The 12,815-nt window shown below is 40.8% G+C and overlaps 1 protein-coding gene across 2 annotated transcripts in view; it reads left to right on the top strand.

Annotated features, from left to right (window-relative positions):
* LOC136874717 (probable cytochrome P450 305a1) overlaps positions 1–12,558 on the top strand; it is a 221,527-nt gene extending 208,969 nt beyond the window's left edge. For both annotated transcript variants that reach the window (XM_067148370.2, XM_067148371.2), the window contains 2 exons: positions 2,931–3,154; positions 12,278–12,558. In XM_067148370.2, coding sequence (XP_067004471.1) covers positions 2,931–3,130 — 200 coding nt within the window. In that variant the 3' untranslated portion in view covers positions 3,131–3,154; positions 12,278–12,558. The remainder of the gene's footprint in view (positions 1–2,930; positions 3,155–12,277) is intronic.
* The last annotated feature ends 257 nt before the right edge of the window (positions 12,559–12,815 follow it).

The following is a 12,815-nucleotide window of genomic DNA, read 5'->3' as shown; positions in this document are numbered from 1 at the left end:
CTCGGACATCACCCATTTGCTTGTAGATGAGCACAAGGAAGCTTTGAGGGAACTGTTCTGGCACTGGAAATCCAGCGAGGATTTTGTTGAACAATTTCATCAACCATTCCTTCGGCTCCTAGGACTTTCCATAGTTCAGCTGGAATATCATCAGTGCCAACTGCTTTTCTGTTCTTCATCTTTGATACAGCTTCTGCAATATTAGATGGGGTGACTTCAGGCACAGGCTCCTCACCTGGACACTGTGAAACTGCTCTGTCTCGTGGAAACTTCTCATTTAATAACCCTTCAAAATACTTCTTCCAGCGGTTGTTAATGGCTTTATCATTAGTCAGTAATGTTCCTGATCATCATGGATTTATTTGGTGGCGACAATATCCCTGGATTGTTTTTCACGCTGAGCAGCGACCTTGTAGATCTGCTGCACGCCCTCTGGTGTCTCCAAGTTGTCATAGAGGCCTTGCTGCGCTTCACCTTTAGCTATTGCTATGACTCTCTTGGCCTGATTTTTTATGGTCTTATATTCTTCCTTTAGGTCTTGTCCATTCTGGTTGTCTTTCTCTTTCCACCATGGTTTAAATGTAGTATTTTTCTTCTTCAGTGCCTCCGGGACATATTTCCACCACCAGGTTTCCTTGTCTATTTTCAGTCTACCATTAGAAACTCCAAGGTGATGCCTTGCCCTGCTGGTACAGTACTTCTGGAATCTCATCGACATTTGATCTGGGGTGTTGTTGTCGTTCTCCTGCAAGTCTTGTGTGATATATTCCCCAATATCATCAATGAGTGGCTCTGCTGTCTCTTTATCTCGCAGGATAATCCACTTTTTCTTTGTAGTTGGTCTGATTCTGTTGTTTAACGGACACCATAGCAAGAGCTCTCCGATCAAAAGCCTATAGATGTCAGAGACTCTCGTGGGATGACCTTGTATTCAACAAACTGTCTCAGCAGATCACAATTGCAGAGAATGTAGTCAATTTGTGTACATATGACTCTCTCTTCCATGCGGTCATTTTCTCAGTTGAAATTTAAAATTTGCGACACTCTCCAGCAGATCATACCTTAAGTCAGAAAATATAAGTTTTTAATTTTTTCTGTTTTTTTGCTTTACATCGCGCTGACACAGATAGATCTTATGGCGACGATGGGATAGGGAAGGGTGAGGAGTGGGTAAGAAGCGGCCGTGGACTTAATTAAGATACAACCCCAGCATTTGCCTGGTGTGAAAATGGAAAACCACGGAAAACCATCTTCAGGGCTGCCAACAGGGGGGTTCGAACCCACTATCTCCCGGATGCAAGCTCACAGCTGCGCGCCCCTAAACGCATGGCCAAGTTGCCCGGTCATTTTTAGTTTATTTTATATTTTGATAGTAGGTAAATTTACTATCATTTTTGTGAAAACCAGGACCAGTTAATGATATATCATCAGTGACAATCCTTGCGAGAAAGACCAACTGACGATATATCATCAATGGTCGCACTGGCTAAAAAGACCAGCTGGCGATATTTCATCAATGGAATAAAATGAAAGGTGTAGGTCAAATATTTTAACACATGACTAATATGACTCTATGTTTAGTGTCTTTAAGATGTTTTGGGACTATCAGATTAAGGTATGAGAGTCAAAGCACCAAGTAAACACTAACAACTAAGGTGCAACACATTTAATGTAGAGCGCCAGTCTGCGCTATCCTTATCGCTGAGTTGTGCAGTCTGTTGTTGCTGTTTCAACATAAACCACATGTGACGGGAAGTATCCTAGTGCGCTCTTGTCAGTTTATGGTATCTCCTTCTTTAGTGGATAATTATTTTGAGTGCTGATTTCTTTCGAGTAATATAGCCATCGGCTTTGTGGATAATGAGTGTTTCTCGTAAACATGAGACAAGTAACGAATTGGAGGCAGAACTCAACAAGAACTCTGACAATGATTCGTTAGAAGATTTATTGGATTTCTCTGATGATGACAGTGATCTAGACCCATGTTTTAATCCAAATCAACCTTCAACAGCTGGATTACAATACAATAAGTATCAAGACAGTAATAATAATAATAATAATAATAATTTCATGTGGTTATATCTAGCCAAGTGCAGCCCTTGTGAGGCAGACCCTCTGATGAGGGTGGGCAGCATCTGCCATGTGTAGGTAACTGTGTGTTATAGTGGTGGAGGACAGTGTTATGTGTGGTGTGTGAGTTGCAGGAATGTTGGGGACAGCACAAACACCCAGCCCCCGGTCCATTGGAATTAACCAATGAAGATTAAAATCCCCAACCCGACTGAGAATTGAACCCAGGACCCTCTGAACCGAAGGCAAGTACACTGACCATTCAGCCAACGAGTTGGACTGTCAAGACAGTGATATAAGTTAGATCTTGCATGACTAATAATGCTGACAGGCATGTGCTGAGTGACTCAGACATTTCCAGTTTGAGTGAAAGGTTTGGAAGTCAAGGAAAAGCCATATTTCTTTCCTGAGCTTATTTTACCTGAAATCTGAAAAATACCACAAAATATAAATCTCATGTTTCCGTATTGCCAGCTAAAGTAATATTCTTTAAATCATTATAACAATGATTCATTGTTGAACAGTACCCTCCTTATTCAATACCTTATGGCTAATGTGGATTTTAAAAATTTAAATTTCTCATTTGTCACATCTATACATGTTTCGATTCTAATTGGATCGTCTTCAGTAGATTGCTAAAATTGACATTACATATTGTAGTTAAAAACATTTAAAACTGAAGTGAGGATGATTTTATGAATGTTAAAATGTTCTCACTAAAAAAAAAAAAAAACATGACCTTATAAGAACATGAACATCCCATTGTACACTTATTCTGAAGAAAAGATGAAGTGACACTAGGTGTTTCAGCAGTCTCAGATATTTACTACAGATACTTTCTTCTCTGTTTACATGGGCAGGTCGACGGCGCTGTCTTGGGGACGCACTTGCCAGGAGTTGCATCTTTCTGTTCTTCACGGGGGTACTGCAGCATTTTGAAGTGCTCCCTGACGATGATAAAGCCCTGCCCAGCATACAGCCACTTGCGGGAATAACCATGTCCCCACAGTCATACTGCGTGCGGCTTGCTCGAATACACGATAAGTCCAGAGGAGCTTAAGAAGAATGCTGTACCATCTGCTGGGTGAGTAAACTGTAAACTGTTGTTTTTTTTTAGTCATTTATGGCCCTTAGAGACCGCAATAAGCAACTGTTACATTATTAGAAGTCTGATTTGCATTATTTGCGGCCCAATATCGTTCCATTATCTCTTTGGCAGCCTGTCTCCATTCCACTGTTCTGCTGTTCTTCTTCACTAAAGTCCTTGAAGTTATTGATGTGGTGTCAGTACTTGGTTCTGTTAACAATGTCTTCATGATTTAGTCCAATTTTTTCAGACCCTTCCTGATTTTCCTGAACCACTTATCACATGTGTTAGATCTACTTTCAAGTTTGGTAAAAATTTTCGTAGTCAGCCACTTGTCATCCATTGTAAATAAGTGGCCATAACTCGAGTCGTCGCTTCTTGATGGATTCCACCAGTCGTTTGGTTTTCTGACATAGCTCCTCTCATCCTTGCAACCTGCATTGTCCAGCCATGATCTTTGGGCCCATTATCATTCGAAGGATCTTTCTCTCAATCTTCTCAGCTTCTCTCAGACCAGCCATTCCAGTAACTCAGAGGCATTCACTTCCATAGAGAAATTCCGGTTTAATCACTATGTTTAGCTTGCATTGAAATTGCCTTTTCCTTGTGCAGGTCGTGTGTTTTGTGAAACGCTGTGGCCATCTTATCTTGTCTACTGTTGTTAGCTTCCCTATCAATGGATCCCATCTGCACAATCTCACCGAGATATTTGAAGCTGTTAACTCTTTCATTCCTACCATACCTTGTCTTTAGTTGTTGGGAAGCTGTAGGGATCTTAGTCAAGTACTTTGTATTTTGAAAGGAGATTCTAAGTCCTGTAAACTTTTTATAGAATACAATAATATATTATTTTACCCATTATTTCAGCTACTTGGCACAATTAACATTTCCTTCATTTCCTTCATCTTGATTTGCTCTACAGACAATTTTGCAGCAGTACTTTTCTTTCTTTCCAGAAGATTCCTTATCCTGTGTACCCAGGTCATGACCTTAATTCCTTCTTGAAGTAATATTCTTTTATACTGGTTTATTTTCATCTTGCACTCACTTTTGAAAACCAGTCCATGTTTTCTAGAGATCTTCTGCACACTCAGATTGTCAAATCTCAGATTTTTTATTTCCTCTCCTTGAACTGTTGCTTTGTTTCCCAAATTCCTCTTTGGTTTCTTTTACTGCTCGTTCTATATAAGCTTTGAAAAGGAATGGAGACAAACTGAAGCCCTTCCTTACTCCTTGCTGGATAGCTGCTTTGTTTTCATAGTTCCTAATTCTTATCACTACAGACTGATTTTTGTACAGAGTCTTTCAACCATTTCTTCTTTCTAGGTCTCCCTCTAATCATTTCCTCATTTCCAAGGACTGCAAACTCCATGGACTTTGCTGAAGCCTCTGCAGCTCAGACAGCATCATGCCGGTCTCTCACTGCTGGCTTCCATGGTTCAAATACCAGTCACTCCATGTGAACCAAGCAAGGGGCCACATGACTTGTATCATGCAGCTGTGAGCTTGCATTTAGGGGACAGTGGGTTCAAACCCCACTGTCGACAGCCCTGAAGATGGTTTTCTATGGTTTCCCATTTTCACACCAGGCAGATGCTGGGGCTGCACATTAATTAAGGCCATGGTCTCTTCCTTCCCACCCCTAACCCTCTCCTACTCCCTACGTCGCCATTAGACCTATCTGTGCCTGAGCAACATAAAACAAATTACAAGTAATATATGACACGTTTAGCCTGTATTGTCAACTGAACAGTTTAAAGCAGAGGTGGGACTGACTTTTCTCCGGGTACTCTGGTTTTCCATGTCATTTTTCATTCCAGCAACACTGTCCAATATTATTTCATTTCATCTGTCAGTCATTAATCATTGGCCTAGAGGAGTGCGACAGGCTTTGGCAGCCAGCACAATTCGTAAACTCGCCGCTAGATGGGGGTTTTATCCATTCCATTCCTGACTCTGTCGAATGAGTGGAATCAAGCTGTGGATTTTCACTTTTCATGGACTTTGTTTTGTATATTTCTCCTTTGTGTTTTTATTTTACAACTGATCTGCATATAGGGCTGTCACCCAGGTGGAAGATTCCCCAGCAGCTCCTTTTGTTAGAGATAACTGAAGCATTCCATGCTCTCTTTTGCCAGGGAAATTTTCTGATATGATGATCTAATCCAAGCTGTCCTCTCCCTGTCGGACTACATGGCCAAACAGCCTAAGAATCCATCGTTTTCATGTTATCGACAGCCTGATTTTGATGTTAAGCTCCTCCAGAATAGACTTATTTGTACAGAATGCTATCCAAAGTATAAAAGAATTCTCCTCCAACACCACATTTCAAACAAAACAATTCTGTTCAAATATGCAGCATGAGAATTACACATTTCTACCCCTTACATGAATACCGGGAATACTATACATCTAAATTTTCTTTGTTTTATACTGATGGAGCAATCCTTCCAAAAATGGGAGAATTGCATTCTTAGCTGTACGAGTTCTTCTCCTGATTTTTGTGTTACAGTTACCCTGAATCAAGGTTTAACATTTCTATAACAGTTCCTGGAACACGTGCATTTTGGTTAACTGATTTTGCCCTGTCATTAGTTATCATCATCTTGGTTTTTTATATAGTGATTTTGACTTGAGTGAGGTCTTCCATCTCCTTTCCATGCAGGGTGAAGAGTGCAACATCTTTCTACCACTGATAGGAAGTCCATCATTGCATCCGTCGCGAGCAGCTCTCATTGTTTGCTCACTATACATATAAAAGAGCATTGGGGACAGTTTATTAACAGAAAATGACTCTCACTACTTTTCTCAGTTGTTAAATGTTCGAAAGTTGCTCTCTGGTGCTGTGGCTTTTCTTTCAAAATACACAGCATGATCTTAGTATAGTTGGGATGGCTAACATATCTCCAGGCGGCAGCTTCTGATCCCAAAACGTGGCCCGCCCTTGTGATAACAAGGATTGTCAGTCGGCCCACCCTAGTGATAAGGAAGGTTGTCACTCGGCCTGCCCTAGTGATAACGAGGGTTGTCACTCGGCCCACCCTAATGATAACAAGGGTTGTCACTCGGCCCACCCTAGTGATAAGGAAGGTTGTCACTCGGCCTGCCCTAGTGATAACGAGGGTTGTCACTCGGCCCACCCTAGTGATAAGGAAGGTTGTCACTCGGCCTGCCCTAGTGATAACGAGGGTTGTCATTCGGCCCACCCTAATGATAACAAGGGTTGTCACTCGGGCCATCCTAGTGAAAAGGAAGGTTGCCACTTGGCCTGCCCTAGTGATAAGGAAGGTTGTCACTCGACCTGCCCTAGTGATAATGAGGGTTGTCACTTGGCCCACCCTAGTGATAACGAGGGTTGTCACTCGGCCCATCCTAGTGAAAAGGAAGGTTGTCACTTGGCCTGCCCTAGTGATAATGAGGGTTGTCACTCAGCCCACCCTAGTGATAATGAGGGTTGTCACTCAGCCCACTATAGTGATACTGAGGGTTGTTGGTCAGCCCACCCTAGTGATGAGGGTTGTCACTCAGCTGACCCTACTGATAAGGAAGGTTGTCACTCGACCTGCCCTAGTGATAAAGAGGATTGTCACTCGGCCCACCCTAGTAATACTGAGAGTTGTCACTCAGCCCCGCTAGTGATACTGAGGGTTATCACTCAGCCCGCCCTGGTGATAATGACAGTTGTAACTCAACCCACTCTAGTGATAATGAAGGTTGTCACTCGGACCGCCCTAGTGATAATGAGGGTAGTCACTCTGCCCGCCGTACTTTCATGGAAAAAAGTATAGACACCCAAGTTTATATGTTAATAAAACGTTTATCCTTTGTCCCACATAGAAACAAGCCACACCAAACTTTAGCTTAGTTTGTTCTACATTTAATTATGTGTTGTAGAAATTCTTATCATATCCAGTTAAAATTTTAATGCAGGTTGAACAAAACATATGCTGTATTTTTTCCATTTTCAACAGAGCGCTCACTTTGAAAATTCAAAACTTTAGAAGTATTGATCTGATCATTACCAAACTTTAATACATCTTAAATTCATAACTTTAGAAGTTACGGCACTACAGACCTTAAAGGGCCTTGTACTACCAAGCGACCGCTGCTCAGTCCGAAGGCCTGCAGATTACGAGGTGTCGTGGGGTCAGCATGATGAATCCTCTCAGCCATTTTTCTTGGCTTTCTCGACTGGTTAACACATCTTAAAGCAACTTATTGTTGATCTGTATACCAAGTTTTTATTTCATCTGATATTTATAAAAGTTGTTCTAATTTTCGTGAAACAACATTTTCTCATTACTGGGCTTGTTGTGAAGCTCATGAGAATGTCAGGCTAAAATTAAAACTGCTCTTTGCATGCATGCAATTGTTGATTTTATATTGATTTATATTTAATTGGGTGGTTGTGTGAGATGAAAGCAGCCTGCCGGCCAGCGAGAACTTGGCCGTGGAAACCCGAGGAACATTGCTGGGTTGAACATACTGGGCATTCCCTGCTGTATGATAAGTGGAGGTTTGTTGTTTTGTCAGTCGTTTAAAACCTTTATTGGACTAGCGCTCAATATATCAATGATAGGATTACGTAATATATCTTGTATTTCGCTGTAAGTTCCGGCTTATGAGAGGGACCTCTTCATTTCGGTAGTGATTAATGCATCAGTATACTTCACAGAATTATTTGGAAACTTAGTTTCCTTAGAAGGAGGGAAGAAGTCATTGTTTCTCCAAAATGTCTTATTTCTACGTGAACTTTAGTAAGAGGGTACAGATTACGCTGTCGTTAACAACTCCGGTCAGCTGAGCGTGCAGAGCATTCGCTCCACAACGATATCTCACTGTGTGCCTGTAATTCAATATGGTAAAGGTCGAAAACTGTGTTTTCTCTCATTTTTCGGTTTTCAGATACAAGGGTCCTGGGTTCAATTACTGACCAGGTCATTGAAAGTTATCTTCACCCAGGGCTAGGTGATAGGGCTTATTCAAAGTATATTCTCGCTTCAAGGTATCAGTAGTAATGGTGGGATGCATTTAACTTTCGAAATGTCTTGTATTTAAAGTTCTGGGTGATGGGAGGAAATACCACTTTTCTTCACCTAGCACTTATTCCACTTTCTCACCCCAACAACACAAAACATTCATTGTGAAGTAGTTCTACATGACACAAAGCTGATACAGAGCAGTGACAGAGTTCAGTTGGCGCGGCAAATAGGCCAACGGGACAACACCGCCTCGGCCAATATGCTCCTTTCTTCTCTCAAGACCACTCAGTTAAATATAAATCAATATAAAATCAACAATTGCATGCATGCAAAAAGCAGTTTTAATTTTAGCCTGACATTCTCATGAGCTTCACAACAAGCCCAATTATCACCCAGTAATGAGAAAATGTTGCTTCACAAAATTTACAACAATGTTTTTCACAAATATCAGATTAAATAAAAACTTGGTACATGGATCAACAATGAGTTGCTTTAAGACATATTCAAGTATGGTAACAATCAGATCAATACTTTTAAAGTTATGAATTTTCAAAGTGAGCGCTCTGTTGGAAATGGAAAAAATACAGGCACATCTTTTTCTCAACCTGCGTTCAAATTTTAACTGAGTCGATAAATATTTCTGGTCCACATAATTAAACGTAGAATAAAATAACCTAAATTTTGGTGTAGCTTGTTCCTGCATGGGACAAAGGATAAAGTTTTATTAACGTATGAACTCGGGTGTCTATACTTTTTTCTGCGATAGTAGTGATAACGAGGCTTGTCAGTCAGCCCGCCTAGTGATAATGAGGGCAGTCACTCGACCCGCCCTAGTGATAATGAGGGTAGTCACTTGACCCCTTCTAGTGATAATGAGGGTTGTCACTCACCTGCCCTAGTGATAATGAGGGTTGTCACCCCACCCCTCCTAGTGATAATGAGGGTTATAACTCAGCCTGCCCTAGTGATAACAAGGCTTGTCAGTCTGCCTGCCTAGTGATAATGAGGGCAGTCTTGGCCCACCCTAGTGATAATGAGGATAGTCACTTGACCCCTTCTAGTGATAATGAGGGTTGTCACTCGCCTGTCCTAGTGATAATGAGGGTAGTCACTTGACCCCTTCTAGTGATAATGAGGGTTGTCACTCGCCTGTCCTAGTGATAATGAGGGTAGTCACTTGACCCCTTCTAGTGATAATGAGGGTTGTCACTTGCCTGTCCTAGTGATAATGAGGGTTGTCATTCGCCTGCCATAGTGATAATGAGGGTTGTCACTCTCCTGCCATAGTGGTAATGAGGGTTGTCACTCACCTGTCCTAGTGATAATGAGGGTTGTCACTCACCTGTCCTAGTGATAATAAGGGTTGTCACTCACCTGTCATAGTGATAATGAGGGTTGTCACTCACCTGTCATAGTGATAATGAGGGTTGTCACTTGCCTGTCCTAGTGATAATGAGGGTTGTCACTCGCCTGTCCTAGTGATAATGAGGGTTGTCACTCGCCTGTCCTAGTGATAATGAGGGTTGTCACTCGTCTGTCCTAGTGATAATGAGGGTTGTCACTCGCATGCCATAGTGATAATGAGGGTTGACACTCGGCCCGCCCTAGTGATAATGAGGGTTGTCAGTCAGTTTCTTTCCTCTGGACACAATGGGCGTGTGTCGTTAAAAAACAAATGAGCGCTGTCATGAGCATGGTTGTCATATTTTGCGTTGATTATTTAAACGTGTTAGCGTTTAATTTATTCTTTAAAAAAAAATATAAGTATTAAAACCTGATCATGAACCACAGCACAAACCAATATTGCAGAATATTTTGTTTCGTGTATAACCCGTGTGGTGGTCGCAGATGTTAGAAGGAAGAAGGAAAGAAAGAAAGAATTGGCAAATAAACTTGACACTTTCAAATAGCTGTAAATGATCACCATCAGCTATTTATACATAAAAGTAGCAGGTGTCCCAAAATACTAAACTTAAATTGGTATCAAAGTAGGCTTTTTAAAAATATTACTTCTATCACTGGCTCACTTTCAGTAAAGAAACTAAAAGGAAAGTCATGAAATATGTACTGGGATAATAATAATAATAATAATAATAATAATAATAATAATAATAATAATAATAATAATAATAATAATAATAATAATAATAATAATAATAATAATAATGGATGATGATGATGATGATGATGATGATGATGATGATGATGATGATGATGATGATGATGATGATGATGATGATGATGATGATGATAAACCTCAGAACATGCAGTTCAGACATAAAGTAGCCAACACACTTAGCTTTTTTAAAAAATAAAATGCAGTATTTACCTTACCTCTATTCATCGTCCTAGTCATTGCCTGTTAGGTGAGTCACAAATCACCCCTTGCTGAGCAAGCGAGGGGCCAGGAGATCAAACGTATCCAGTTTTCTTTGCTGCCGGCTGAGAAGCAGTTACCCATCCCAACTGTAGCGTGCAAGATAAGGGCTAGACTCCTACAGTAGCCACACTTAGTCGTAGAGCCATTTTTTTTTTAATATAAAGGGACGAAGATATATGTGATCCAATGTTGTCATCACTCATTTTGTTTCTTGGGGCACGCCGTGCGCGTAGAGGCGCGCGGCTGTGAGCTTGCATCCGGGAGATAGTAGGTTCGAATCCCACTATCGGCAGCCCTGAAAATGGTTTTCCGTGGTTTCCCATTTTCACACCAGGCAAATGCTGGGGCTGTACCTTACTTAAGGCCATGGCCGCTTCCTTCCAACTCCTAGTCCTTTCCTATCCCATCGTCGCCATAAGACCTATCTGTGTCGGTGCGACGTAAAGCCCCTAGCAAAAAAAAAAAAAAAAAAATTTCTTGGGGCAAGATGTTTCTTGGGGCAAGATGTTGGCTTTTTTTTTTTATTATTTTTTTAAAAAGATATTTTGCCAGTGATTATGCTGCTTAATCCTTATTTATATCCTCACAATACTCTTTCCTGCTATGATGTACATTTTAACCAGACCACACTTTAGTGTACCATCACTTTGCTCTACAGGCCCGTTGAATTTCATAGGAAAGCTAAGAGTAGCTCTGTTGGTCACTTGATTCTGATTTCCTTAGCTGCTTCTGTGTGTGACCATTGACCCAGCTCTTTCTGACTCTGTAGCCCGACAGTTGATCGTGATTGTTAAGGTGTCAAATCCTTAGTGTCAAAAACCATGATTATTAGCCAGTTCAAGTCCTGTTGGTGGGGGAAAAAAAAAAAACCCTCACCATTAGAATATTAGGGTGCTCCACAGTCAACCTAAGTGAGAAGAAGGAAGAGAAGAAGAAGAGGTGTTAAAAATGTCACAAAAAATTACAAATGTTTGTGAAATGAGGCATTTGAAGATGAACTATATTCTAGGGTTAAGCAACCAACAAATGTCCAGATATTCCCAAAATGAACTTACATCTGTTTTCTATCCAGCAATTTCTTGTGTTTATGTATTTCTAACTACTGTTTCATTCTTTATCTGTACATTACAGTAGCTGCTACATATATCTGACACACCAAGCTTTCCTTTAAAACCGGGCGAGTTGGCCGTGCGGTTAGGGGTGCGCGGCTGCAAGCTTGCATCTCGGAGATAGTGGGTTCGAATTCCACTGTCGGCAGCCCTGAAGATGGTTTTCTGTGGTTTCCCATTTTCACACCAGGCAAATGCTGGGGCTGTATCTTAATTAAGGCCACAGCTGCTCCCTTCGAACTCTTAGGCCTTTCGTATCCCATCGTCGCCATAAGACTTGTCTATGTTAGTGTGACGTTAAGCCACTAGCAAAAAAAAAAAAAAAAAAAAAAGAAAATAAAAAAAACCTTGCCTTTGAAACAAACAAATTCTTTTGATAAAATTAGGATTTTACTAGCTGTGTGCTGGAATCTTGAGATAAAAGTCTGAGAGGCCACAGAATTTAGAGAAGCGTTACAAAATCAGCAATTCTTGGATGTCTGTTATACACAAATTACCCTTATGGGGGAGAGATAGTGTGCTCAGGACTTGTGGAACCTGCGTTAGTTTGTAGCTGCCTGCTGTGATGATATTTCTGTTTCTATAACTCATCCCTCTGGTTGAATTCTACCAAATTTACATCACATATTCTTTGTTTTCCTTCCTGTAGGAAATGGCTGCACTCTACTGGACTGGACAAAGTTGGACAAATTAGTGTCACGTCTAACCGAGATGGTACCACTAACTCTGTCTCTGTTGCTAGACCTCCAGAAGATGTTGAGGAACCGTTAGGTACCCTCCTTACAACAGAAGCTCTCGTGAATTTTTTCTGCTATATTTTAAGTATTATTGCAGAAAATTCCACCTGAACTGTCACATTGATTTTTATAAAATTGATGATAGTGAAATAGTGTTAGTAAGATAGATGTAAAATATAATTACTAAAATATTGGTATTACCTTTTATTTTCCCCTTCTCCACTGCCTTGGTCTGTAGGTTGGTATGTTACAAAGATCATAATGAGCAATATTTTTGTAAAATTTTAAATTTGAATTATTTCACATCATTTCCAGTCACTGGCAGACCTTCTCCGGTGTTTCCTATCATTCTACCAGCTCCCTGTACGGCTTTTTCAACACCGATTTTTCAGCCCACTACCTCTTGGCCTCTTCCATCTCGTGGCCTCCTTGAGTCCTTCATTCATTTGG

The sequence above is a fragment of the Anabrus simplex genome, chromosome 5 (assembly GCF_040414725.1).
Source record: "Anabrus simplex isolate iqAnaSimp1 chromosome 5, ASM4041472v1, whole genome shotgun sequence".
In the NCBI taxonomy this organism is placed as follows: Eukaryota; Metazoa; Arthropoda; class Insecta; order Orthoptera; family Tettigoniidae; genus Anabrus; species Anabrus simplex.
Note: the sequence above shows the minus strand (reverse complement) of the source record. Positions and strands in the feature narration are given on the sequence as shown.